The sequence below is a fragment of the Mytilus californianus genome, unplaced genomic scaffold, assembly GCF_021869535.1.
Source record: "Mytilus californianus isolate M0D057914Y unplaced genomic scaffold, xbMytCali1.0.p SCAF_5, whole genome shotgun sequence".
In the NCBI taxonomy this organism is placed as follows: Eukaryota; Metazoa; Mollusca; class Bivalvia; order Mytilida; family Mytilidae; genus Mytilus; species Mytilus californianus.
Window position 1 is genome coordinate 105,851,826 of NW_026262701.1, and position 13,687 is coordinate 105,865,512.

The 13,687-nt window shown below is 33.7% G+C and overlaps 1 protein-coding gene across 1 annotated transcript in view; it reads left to right on the forward strand.

Annotated features, from left to right (window-relative positions):
- The window catches only part of LOC127700466 (ATP-dependent DNA helicase Q4-like), a 243,950-nt gene that overhangs the window by 5,312 nt on the left and 224,951 nt on the right, over nt 1-13,687 (forward strand). Inside the window, exons 2-8 of the mRNA XM_052203957.1 lie at nt 608-1,726; nt 2,507-2,571; nt 3,016-3,227; nt 4,177-4,341; nt 5,068-5,193; nt 8,107-8,199; nt 9,009-9,145. Coding sequence (XP_052059917.1) covers nt 1,280-1,726; nt 2,507-2,571; nt 3,016-3,227; nt 4,177-4,341; nt 5,068-5,193; nt 8,107-8,199; nt 9,009-9,145 — 1,245 coding nt within the window. The 5' untranslated portion in view covers nt 608-1,279. The remainder of the gene's footprint in view (nt 1-607; nt 1,727-2,506; nt 2,572-3,015; nt 3,228-4,176; nt 4,342-5,067; nt 5,194-8,106; nt 8,200-9,008; nt 9,146-13,687) is intronic.

The following is a 13,687-nucleotide window of genomic DNA, read 5'->3' on the forward strand; positions in this document are numbered from 1 at the left end:
TAGCTATTTATTGGAAAGAAGAAGTCTTCTGTTACATAAATATGGGCTGTTTTTGACAATACAATGCACATGTATCAGGTACTAGCATCATTAAGTCATGCTAAATTACTGAAATCTTCGAAATTTTAGCATTTTGGTTAATTTTTAGACGGTTTCCGTCTGAAATGGAAGTGGCCGCATTTGTGCTCATTCTTAATATTTAAATGTAAGTTGTATTTGATGATAATACATAACATATATAAAGGTTGAGAATGAACACGGATGCGGCCACTTTCATTTTTGACAAAAACCATCTGAAAAGTGACATATTATGGCATATTTGATAGATTTGTCATATTTAAGCTTGAATTTGAGCGTCTTTAATGACTAAATCAGTTCAAATCTTTCACATAAACTAATTGAATCGACTGAAGTAGACACTTAAAAAGTGTCCAAAATCTTTCATCAGATGAACCTGAATTGTGAGGCCAAAATCGGCCCTTACCGGACCTACTCCTTTGTTTTGGAGAGCACATAGTATTTTCTTTTGATGGGATAGCTCTCATTTCAAGCTTCTGTAACCTCTAAGCAAAAAATAATGGGAAATAAACAAGTATATTATTTATAGGAAAGATTAGACAAGAAGACATTAAGTCAAAGCAGTGAAAAAGATAATTCAGAAGAGAAATATGATCAAAATCAAAACAGTTCTCACCATACCTCACCAGGAACCAAGGAAAGGAAGATCAGTAGGGACAAATCTTTTGAAGAGGAAAAACAAACAGATGAAAACTCATTAGAAAATGTACCTGACGTTTGGAGTCGAGAATTTGACAAAAAGAAGAATGAGGTTAACAAAACTATTGGGCAAACTGATTCAACAGGCAAAAAATCTAATCAGTATCTACAAAAACTTAGCAGTAAATTGTTTGATGGCTCTAAGAAAATCGGTAATGCAAGACCAACTTATAGACGTTCTGAACCGGTAGTTGTTCGTAAAGAGTTAATAAATAAAGATGATAAGGAAAAGAAAACAGACATTTATAACCATCATATCACAGAGGAAAATTTTAAAATAAAAAATGATTTTTTTGAAAAAGCTGCTTCTTTAGCTAATAAAAAACAGATATCATCTGATTATGATTCAGAACAGGTCATTATCCATGATAAATTCAAGGTCAAACCAAAAGCAAACCTTTCACAATTTTCCAAGAGTTTTTGTGACAATGAATCAAATGAAAGTGGAAATACTGGTAAAGTTGAAAAATCATACGATCAAGCCTGGGATGAAGTTGATCACATGACACCTTTTGCCGACGAATCTAATACATATTCTTCAAAAGGCTTTAGTGAAGATCCAGTTTCTGTTGATAAATCTCCCAAAAAAATTGATAGTGGAAGGAATTTTAGCATGAAGAATGAACAGAGTTCTGATTCAAACTTCAAACATGATCACTTTGTTTCTGATCATGAAGAACCAATGGATGTTGATGATCAGAGTTATAGTGCTAATGTACGCAGGGTGAAGAAACCAGTGAGTAGAAGGACGAAGAAAAGTATTCCTGAAAATAGTGAGAATCAAGAAATGAATAAAGACGACACTATGCAAATCTCTAGTAATATGTTCAATTTCGATGAAACTGATGATGTACCTATTATACCAAAGCATGGGAAAAGAAAAGCAGAAAGTAGTACAGATGGACCCAGTAAGAAAAGGAAAATAAAACTTGTTGAAGAAGAGAACAAAGTAAGGATAAATGTTAAAAGTTATTTGTTTACCAAAAGTTTAAAATGCATACAAACAATGCATATTTAAATTCATGAATGATCAATCAGATTTGACATGAAATAATAATTGAACTTTGATAGTCGAACACCAAGACTGAAAAAGACTATTGAATTTTCTCCAAGTTATTGACTGAAGTTTGTATACATACAAAAATATTGATGGGTAAAATCATTTGACATAATCATAGTGTTTTAATTACTGGTGTTCAAGCTACAGAAGTTCTACAGTACAAGAATAAGAATGTTATTTTTTTACCCCTAAAAATGCAAAACATGGCTTTAAGTACCACATATTATATGTTCTTTGTGAAACATTAACAACATGATTAAGGTTAGGATGGTAATGAATCCATATTCAACAGTGTTATAAAAAAATTCTGTCTTTATCATCTGATCATATAAAAGGTCATTAAATGACAATAGTGGTTAATTGTATACAATGGATCATAACATGATGGTTTTGTACTATATATAGAAATCTGTACCCTAGTTGATTATAAAATTGCTTTAAATTTACCAATATGGTAACGTAAGATATTTTCTCTTTTCTTTATATAAATTAAAATTTGAATAGCTTTAATTCATGCACTTTAAATTAGAAGGTAATACATTTATACAAACAAAACTGCCTTTATCATATTCAATATCTCTACTTCTCTACTTGCGTGCAGTTTGTAATCGTGTAAATCAACTCTGTTCATGATGTGTTTTTATTTAAAAAATATGTTTTCTACTTAAGGACAGTGTTGAAGGAGCTGATGACGATGAAAAGCCAAAGGCAAAAAAATCATATGCACCAGCAAGGTAATGCTTAGAAGAGGGTGGTAAAGGGTTATTTTGGTGCAACTTGTTTGCAGTTTTTATTCACATGTTTTTGTGTTTGAAGCTCATTAGTGCAAATAGGTAAAAAAGCAACATGCAAGCTATTATTAAATATTTTGTTCTTCTTGAAATGGCCATTTTATTTCCAGTTTATGTATACACATAACGATCTTCAGGACACTCTTAGAAATATATGGGCGAAGAAGTGACATTAACCTATCTACTGGTATCAGGTGTAACCTCTTTCATCAAATTATTTGGCAACAGTTTATAGTTTGAAGAATTCCTTTGCTCATTAGATATTTAGTATTTTAAGAATTTTAATCATGGAGTGTTTTATGATTTTTTTAAGTGGTTTTGGGTCGTTAAGTATAAATTGCTTTTCTATCTGTGACACTTATTGTGAATTGGTTTGTGTTTTTTCAGGAATAAAGCAGCCGCTTCATCAACATCATCAGATAATTTTGTAAGGCTGAATATGAAAATAAAGACGTATAAAAGGAAAGGAAAGAAAGGCATGACAGGACCACAAATGAGAAGATTCCAATGGAAACAAAAAATGAAGTCTCGCAGCAAAAGTTATGGAGATAAATGTTTTAAATGTGGTCAGGAAGGACATTGGGCTAATAAGTGTACAGGTAAATTGAATGTAAAAGAGTCAATTGATTAGCATCCTACAAGAATGGAAGTGGGGTATTTTCAGTTCATCCATACAATAAAATAGAGGACAGTTCTACCATCACAAAATGTCTATGTAAAGTATCAGTGTTTGGGTTAACAATTTTAAGCTCTTATTAGAGTATGTTGTGTATAAAATAAGATACAGCGTACACCTTAATGAGACAGCAACCCAATAACAAAAATACTATAAAACATCCAGAGGTTAATATATAGTCTTAGCATTAAAAAAGTCTTGATACAATGTCCAGTTTTAATTCAGACATTTGAATAAATTAATGAGACATTAGTATATGGAAATCATGCTTTCTTACACTTTTAAAACATCTACCATTGTTATTCTAAGTATATTTTATGCAGCAATTTGTGAACATGATCTTATTGAAGGCCCAAATTCAAAGGTAAATTACAGAAAACGAAAAGAATTTTTTAGTTTTAAGCTGTATTTCCAACTGTTATTTTAAGTGAATCAGTGATTTTTTTACAACAACAGTTTAGATATATACCAGTTAACCTTTTTCAACAAGTCAAAATTAAAGCAAAAAAGAAAGATTTGACAAGTTTTTGATTTTGATTTTATCTGACATATTTAAATAACACCTTCCATACTGTTGACCAGCTGCAAAGCCACAGAGGTGAATAATTTTTGATTTTGGATTTGAAATACTGTGGATTCATTTTTGTTTTCGTGGATACTAATTTTCGTGGATTGAGGAAACTTACATTTTTGTGGTTATTTGATTTCGTTGTTTTGCCAAAGTCTGCATACATATAGAGAATTTGAAATTTGTTGAACATTTAAATTTGTGATTCACCTGTACCCTACAAAATCCGCAAAAATTGGTATCCCACGAATAATAACAAATCCACAGTACATGTATTGAAATACTTTCAATCAATCATTCATAGGTCAAGGTAAAGCAAAGGAGGAAATAGATGATAAGCCGCCAGTTCTGGACGAAAATTTCCCAACCCTTAAACAAGCTTCCATGATGGCTAAAGGTATTAAGATGGATGTCCAAGAAAAAAAAATCAAAGAAAAAAAATCCAAAGAAACAGAAGACAATCAGGAAGGTAATTAAGATAACTGCATTATTTTAGTGAATGTTGTCATGGATATGGAAAAAGAAGTAAGGGAACAGTGATTTTATTGCTTTTTATCAGTTTACCAGGTCAGCTTAAACAGTTGAGTTACTTCTCTTTCCTTTAGGATAAAAGAATGTAAATATTTTTCTAGTTTGAGGATTCTTGATTTTATTGGGTTATAATTCTCTCTCATCAAACAAAGCCTATTTCAAGTATATTCTCTGGAAAGTTTCAATTATGCTTATCTTAAACACAAAATCTACAAAAGACATATTATCGAATCAACAATATGATTCATTTCTGTAAACAGGGCAAGACAATAAATATACTGTTAGATTTTCAGAAATGTTGACAAATCGTTTTATAACATATCCGTTTATTATAGGGCAGTTGTTATGTGGTCAATGCAAAATAAATAATTAAATCCTGAAAAAGCTTCATCAGGCCTTTCAGTCATATAACTTGACTCAGTACTCAGAGTACAAAATTTTTGCTTGAAACATCAATATCTAGTATTTTTTTTTGGTTGATTTCCAAGCCTGAGAACAGTAATAGTATTGGAAAGTTGTCTGACTGTAAGCTCAAGGTACTCTTGATTGTTCTAGGGGTATTTTCTGATTTCTCCAGCAGCACAAGGAAATTGAAATGGATCTTAAGGCTTTACTATGAAATAAAAAGACATTAACATTTTGATATTATGATTTTTGTTTATAGAAAAAGAAGAGGATGATTTTGACGATCTAGATGTAGAGGCAGGAGTTGTCAGAAATACCAGAGAACAACCAGACACGCCTCCACCCATGGAACCATTCCTTACAATGGAAGAATGCAGGTCACAAGGTTTGAAAAAAATCTCTTTTCTAATTACATATAGTCGCCTCCACCCACGGAACCATTCCTTACAATGGAAGAATGCAGGTCGCATGGTTTGAAATTATTCACTTTATTAATTATGTTTAGCTGGAAAACTAATATATAGAGAGAAACTTTAAATATCAAATATTATCTTCAGCAAGAAAACATCTACAAATAGGTCAAGCAAGGCTGAAATCTTCAGAAGACCCTTTATAGAAAACATCTACAAATAGGTCAAGCAAGGCTGAAATCTTCAGAAGACCCTTTATAGAAAACATCTACAAATAAGTCAAGCAAGGCTGAAATCTTCAGAAGACCCTTTATAGAAAACATCTACAAATAAGTCAAGCAAGGCTGAAATCTTCAGAAGACCCTTTATAGAAAACATCTACAAATAAGTCAAGCAAGGCTGAAATCTTCAGAAGACCCTTTATAGAAAACATCTACAAATAAGTCAAGCAAGGCTGAAATCTTCAGAAGACCCTTTATAGAAAACATCTACAAATAAGTCAAGCAAGGCTGAAATCTTCAGAAGACCCTTTATAGAAAACATCTACAAATAAGTCAAGCAAGGCTGAAATCTTCAGAAGACCCTTTATAGAAAACATCTACAAATAAGTCAAGCAAGGCTGAAATCTTCAGAAGACCCTTTATAGAAAACATCTACAAATAAGTCAAGCAAGGCTGAAATCTTCAGAAGACCCTTTATAGAAAACATCTACAAATAAGTCAAGCAAGGCTGAAATCTTCAGAAGACCCTTTATAGAAAACATCTACAAATAAGTCAAGCAAGGCTGAAATCTTCAGAAGACCCTTTATAGAAAACATCTACAAATAAGTCAAGCAAGGCTGAAATCTTCAGAAGACCCTTTATAGAAAACATCTACAAATAAGTCAAGCAAGGCTGAAATCTTCAGAAGACCCTTTATAGAAAACATCTACAAATAAGTCAAGCAAGGCTGAAATCTTCAGAAGACCCTTTATAGAAAACATCTACAAATAAGTCAAGCAAGGCTGAAATCTTCAGAAGACCCTTTATAGAAAACATCTACAAATAAGTCAAGCAAGGCTGAAATCTTCAGAAGACCCTTTATAGAAAACATCTACAAATAAGTCAAGCAAGGCTGAAATCTTCAGAAGACCCTTTATAGAAAACATCTACAAATAAGTCAAGCAAGGCTGAAATCTTCAGAAGACCCTTTATAGAAAACATCTACAAATAAGTCAAGCAAGGCTGAAATCTTCAGAAGACCCTTTATAGAAAACATCTACAAATAAGTCAAGCAAGGCTGAAATCTTCAGAAGACCCTTTATAGAAAACATCTACAAATAAGTCAAGCAAGGCTGAAATCTTCAGAAGACCCTTTATAGAAAACATCTACAAATAAGTCAAGCAAGGCTGAAATCTTCAGAAGACCCTTTATAGAAAACATCTACAAATAAGTCAAGCAAGGCTGAAATCTTACGAAGACCCTTTATAGAAAACATCTACAAATAAGTCAAGCAAGACTGAAATCTTACGAAGACCCTTTATAGAAAACATCTACAAATAAGTCAAGCAAGGCTGAAATCTTCAGAAGACCCTTTATAGAAAACATCTACAAATAAGTCAAGCAAGGCTGAAATCTTCAGAAGACCCTTTATAGAAAACATCTACAAATAAGTCGAGCAAGGCTGAAATCTTCAGAAGACCCTTTATAGAAAACATCTACAAATAAGTCAAGCAAGGCTGAAATCTTCAGAAGACCTTTTATAGAAAACATCTACAAATAAGTCAAGCAAGGCTGAAATCTTCAGAAGACCCTTTATAGAAAACATCTACAAATAAGTCAAGCAAGACTGAAATCTTCAGAAGACCCTTTATAGAAAACATCTACAAATAAGTCAAGCAAGGCTGAAATCTTACGAAGTCAAGCAAGGCTGAAATCTTCAGAAGACCCTTTATAGAAAACATCTACAAATAAGTCAAGCAAGGCTGAAATCTTCAGAAGACCCTTCATAGAAAACATCTACAAATAAGTCAAGCAAGGCTGAAATCTTACGAAGACCCTTTATAGAAAACATCTACAAATAAGTCAAGCAAGGCTGAAATCTTCAGAAGACCCTTTATAGAAAACATCTACAAATAAGTCAAGCAAGGCTGAAATCTTCAGAAGACCCTTTATAGAAAACATCTACAAATAAGTCAAGCAAGACTGAAATCTTCAGAAGACCCTTTATAGAAAACATCTACAAATAAGTCAAGCAAGACTGAAATCTTCAGAAGACCCTTTATAGAAAACATCTACAAATAAGTCAAGCAAGGCTGAAATCTTCAGAAGACCCTTTATAGAAAACATCTACAAATAAGTCAAGCAAGGCTGAAATCTTCAGAAGACCCTTTATAGAAAACATCTACAAATAAGTCAAGCAAGGCTGAAATCTTCAGAAGACCCTTTATAGAAAACATCTACAAATAAGTCAAGCAGACCCTTTATAGAAAACATCTACAAATAAGTCAAGCAAGGCTGAAATCTTCAGAAGACCCTTTATAGAAAACATCTACAAATAAGTCAAGCAAGGCTGAAATCTTCAGAAGACCCTTTATAGAAGTTATTGCCCTTAAATGATTTTAAATAAAGCTAACAAGTTGTAAGAAAATCTGTGAACTCGAGGACAGTTTCTGCTGTAAGCACATACTGCTTTTAATGTGAATGATTCTATTCTTCTTTTTAGCAGATTTCTGCTATTGTTTGTTATGATATATCTATTACAATTTCCTTATAACACACAGTCACTTGCATTCTGAGTTTTTTTTGTCTCAACTTGTCTGTCAGCAAAATCACCTTTGTTTTAGTTTTGTAGCTTCTGTTAATGCAGTGATAAAACTCCATAATGATATAAGCTTTACTCTTTCAGATATTCCAGAATCTGTAAGAAAAGGCTTGAAGATGTTTGGTTATGAAAGGTTTAGACATGGACAAGAGAAAGCGGTTTTGAGGATATTGTCAGGTTTGTGGGTTTATGATATGTTTTATCTCATGAACAATAGTAAAACTATACATAAAATTAAGGAGATATGGAATGATTGCTAATGAGACAACTATCCACAAGAGACCAAAAATTGATATGTAAACAACTGTAAGGCACTGTACAGTCTTCGGCAATGAGCTAACCATATAGTAATCTATAAAAGGCCCCCCTGCATGACAAAATTTAAACTATTCAAAAGAGAAAACCCAACAGCCTGATTTATGCTAAAACTAAATCTCATTTGATGAAAAGCAAGGCATGGCCAGTTCAAAAAAAATAAATATGGCAAGGGAAAAGTTATATTGTGGATATTTCCAGATATATTTTATTATGAAAAGTATAGACTTGAACATAGTTTAGCTGTATTTAGGATATTGTCAGGTAAGTTGGGGTGTAGATATACAGAAACTTTTGTAGGGAAAGATTTCATTGGATGCAAAAATATCACTGAAAATTACCCCTTATGGAATGTCTTGAAAACTCACATACTTGAACACACAAATTTGACAGAGCAGAGTGAAAGATCTGATTTTAATTGGATTGGGTTTATTCACACTGGTGACATTATCATTAGGAGAGTGAAAACATGATGTAACTCACAACCTCTGATAAGTCGAACCACAGATGAGTTGAATAGTTTTGTCAGGTTCCTTCGACTTTGACTTATCAAGGTTTGACTGTATTTTGCATTTGTATCGGGTTTATAAAACACATGGTTATATTATCAACAGGGTGAGGTCAAGCTTTGATCTATGATGATATATTAATATATTACACTTTTGTTTCAGGTTCATCCACAATGGTGATATTATCAACAGGGGGAGGTAAATCATTAACCTACCAGCTACCAGCAGTTCTGTATGCTGAGAAATCTACATGTTTTACACTTGTTATCTCACCACTTGTGTCTTTAATGGAAGATCAGGTCAGTATTTATTTATTTATGGATTATTACATAGTCTTTGTCATATCTACCCTGGCATTATCCTTAGATTTCCATATTGGACCAAGGGCTTCGCCCGAGGTCACAGTATTGATCGAGGGATTGAATAAAGCCAATTTATGTATTCATTATAACCCCTCAACCTAGTGGGGTGGTGGTGGTGGTAGAGGTTTATGTTTCACTCTGTCTTTCCATCTGACCTATGAATTCTTGTCACACTATTCCTCAGGAACTACAAATCCTCTTCCTGTTTACTGAATACTTACCATATTTTCTGCAGTATAACATGACATTTTTTTCCAGAAAGTTGACTGTTGTTTTATACTCTCGTTAGACTTATGTAAGACTTTTTCTGAAATCCTGTTACAAATTCTACAAAATACAAAATGTATCAGGTTAAAGTTTTGATTTTAGGTAGTTTTATCATGAAGTTGTGGTCACATAAACTTGAAACTTAACTCAGCTTTTAATGATGATGATGAGAACTTTTTAAAAATATATGACAAACTAGGATTTTGACCCAGACTGCATGGTTCACTGAATAGGGAAATGTGGTAATATGTTCGACACATATTTCTTGTTTGTCTGGGTTTTTGTCTCGCCTACTTGTTGGGAAAGCAAGACATATGGATTTTTCTGCTTAAATTAGTATGATATGAACTACTTGTGATGAAGTTGCATTACTATCAGTACATATCAGTTTAAACTACTTTGAGGCCCTGCCCCCTAGGTCATGGTTCAGCAACTTTGAATTAATTAGCAATTTTGAATCAAGTTTTCTGCTTAAGTTTGTTTGATAGGATTTACTTGTGATAGATCATTGATTTTTTTGTATAAAGTTGTATTACTATCAGTACAAATCAGTTTGACGACTATTTTGAGGCTGTGCCTCCTAGGTCATGGTTCAGCAACTTTGAATTAATTCGCAACTTTTATGCCCCACTTAGGGGCATTATGTTTTTGGGTCTGTGCGTCTGTTCGTCCGTCAGTCTGTTCATTCATATGTCCCTCTTCTGGTCGTTTTTGGTCGCTTCAGATTAAAGTTTTTGGTCAAGGTAGTTTTTGATGAAGTTGAAGTCCAATCAACTTGAAACTTAGTACACATGTTCACTATGATATGATCTTTCTAATTTTAATGCCAAATTAGAGTTTTGACCCCAATTTCACTGTCCTTTGAACATAGAAAATGATAGTGCCAGTGTTGGCATCCGTGTACTATGGACACATTCTTGATAATGTTAAGTTTTCTGCGCAAGTTAATTAGATAGGGACAATTTGTGATAGATCAATGATATTTTGTACGAAGTTGCATTACTATCAGTACATATCAGTTTGAAGACTATTTCTAGGTCCTGCCCCTAGGCCATGGTCCAGTGACTTTGAATTAATTAGCAATGTTGCTGTCCATCAGATTGTCTTTTTCTGAATTTTATGCCTACAGGGGAGACATATCTCTGCGTCAACAGTTTATTTTTATGTAGGGCATCAACAGTTGTCTTTTAATTTAACTGTACAAATACATTTTATATATGTGACAAGTAATTTACTTCTCTATAATAACAAAAAAGAAGTCTTGTAAGTCTCATACTGTTCTACATTGTTGATTTTTCATTTTTGTTGAGCCTGCGACAATTGGCGCAAAAGCGAGACATAGCTATCCTACATTCCGGCGGCGGCGGCGGCGGCGTCCACAAATATTCACTCTGTGGTTAAAGTTTTTCAAATTTTAATAACTTTCTTAAACTATCCTGGATTTGTACCATACTTGGACATAAGCTTGTTTATGATCATAAGATAGTATTCAAAAGTAAATTTTGTTAAAAAAAAATCTTGTTTATCCGTATTTTACTCATAAATGGACTTAGTTTTTCTGCCAGTTAACATTACATTCACTCTGTGGTTAAAGTTTTAAAAATTTTAATAACTTTCTTAATCTATCCTGGATTTGTTCCAAACTTGGACAGAAGCTTGTTTATGACCAAAAGCTAGTATCTAGAAGGAAATTTTGTAAAAAAAAATTTCTTGTTTTTCTGTATATTACTTATAAATGGACTTAGTTTTTCTTCCAGTTAACATTACATACCGTTTTTAAAACATTTATTAGATTCATAAACCATCCTGGATTCTTACCAAACTTGAACAGAAGCTTCTTACAATCAAAAGATAGCATCTAGATGAAAATTTTTAACAATTATTTCCCCATTTTTGTTGAGCCTGCGACTAACAGCAAAAGTAGGCGAGACACTGGGTTCCGCGGAACCCTTACAATTTTTTTTTAATTACTTCATAAAATAGTTGTTTCATCTTGCCTTTAGTTCTTTCAGACCAAACAGCTTTGTTCAATAGGATTATTAAATAAATATAAATGAAGAAGTTCATATAGGTTGTTTTTATCTTGCCTGTGACGAAGGTCGCAGAATGTGTGACATAAAGATTATTATCCGGTGGTGGCAACAGTGTAAATTAAATATAAATGAAGAAGTTCTTATAGGTTGTTTTTGTCTTGCCTGTGACAAAGGTCGCAGAATGTGTGACATAAGGATTACAATACGGTGGCAGCAACAGCGTAAATTATTTGTTGCTTCATACTTTTGTGTACAGATACTGTATGCTATGAAGTTTTCGTCTGTCATATGTCAATTGCCCTTGAGCTCATTTTCATGGTTCAGTGACCGCTTGAAAAAAAATTATAGTTTTTTTGGCATGTGAAATACTCACTTATTATGAGTAATAGGATAACTATATTTTAATAATATATGGGATCCTTTCAAAGACTAAATGTCTGTCAGACAGGGTTTGAGCTCAACCTCACTTCATTGATCAGTGATCAAGGTTAAGTTTTCATGGTCAAGTCTGTATCTCAGATACTTTAAGCTATAGATGCACTATATTTGGTGTATGGAATGATGGAAGGTGTACATGTCTGTCTGGTAGGGTTTATATGACCAATGCCTTATTTTCATGGCCAAGTGTTGTTACTTTGAAGCCGATCCATCATCCAAAATGGCCGCCAGTGGGGGACTTCATTTAACATAGGACCCTATGGACAATACATTGTACAAATGTCTTCATTTAGAGAACCACTGAATGGAATGAAACCAAACATGGAATGAATGTTCCTTATGAGGTGCTGACCAAGAGTTGTTACTTTGAAACCAATCCATCATCCAAGATGGCCACCACAGAGGGACTTAGTTTAACATAGGATCGTATGGGAAATACATACAAATTTCTTCTTTTAGAGAACCACTGAATGGAATGAAATAAAACATGGAATGAATGTTCCTTATGAGGTTCTGACCAACTGTTGTAACTTTGTAGGCGATCCATCATCCAAGATGGCTGCCAGCGTGGGACTAGTTTAACAATACATACAAAAGTCTTCTTTTAGAGAACCACTGAATGGAATGATACCAATTGTTCCTTATGAGGTGCGGACCAAGTGTTGTAACTTCATCCAAGATGGTTGGCAGCAGGGGACTTCGTTTAACATAGGACCCTATGGGAAATACATACAAATGTTTTCTTTTAGAGAACCACTGAATGGAATGAAACCAAACATGGCATGAATGTTCCTTATGAGGTGCTGACCAAGTGTTGTAACTTTGTAAGCGATCCATCATCCAAGATGGCTGCCAGCGGGGGACTTCGTTTAACATTGGACCCTATGGGAAATACATACAAATGTTTTCTTTTAGAGAACCACTGAATGGAATGAAACCAAACATGGCATTAATGTTCCTAATGAGGTGCTGGCCAAGTGTTGTTACTTTGTAGCAAATCTATCAACCAAGATGGCTGCCAGTGGGAGACTTAGTTGAACAAAGGACCCTTTGGACAATATATACATACAAATGTCTTCTTTTAGAGAACCACTGAATTCAATGAAACCAAACATGGCTTGAATGTTCCTTATGAGGTGCTGACCAAGTGTTGTTACTTTGTAGCCAATCAATTATCCAAGATGGCTGCCAACGTGGAACTTAGTTTAACAAAGGACCCTACGTGAAGTACATACAAAAGTCTGCTTTTGAAGAACCACTGAATGTAATGAAACCAAACATGGCATGAATGTTCCTTATGAGGTGCTGACCAAGTGTTGTTACCTTGTAGCAAATCTATCAACCAAGATGGCTGCCAACGGGGGACTTAGTTTATCAAAGGACCCTATGGGAAATATATACAAATGTCCTCTTCTAGAAAACCGCTTAATGGATTGAAATCAAACATGGTATGAATGTTTCTTTTGAGGTGCTGACCAAGTGTTGTTACTTTGTAGCTGATTTGTCATCCAAGATAGCTGCCAGCAGGGGTAGTAAGTTTAACATAGGACCCATTGGGAAATACATACAAATGTTTTCTTCTAGAGAACCACTGAATGGAATGAAACCAAACATGGCATGAATGTTCCTACTGATGTGATGACCAAGTGTTGTTACTTTGTAGCTGATTTGTCATCCAAGATAGCTGCCAGCAGGGGACTAAGTTTAACATAAGACCCTATGGGGAATACATACAAATGCT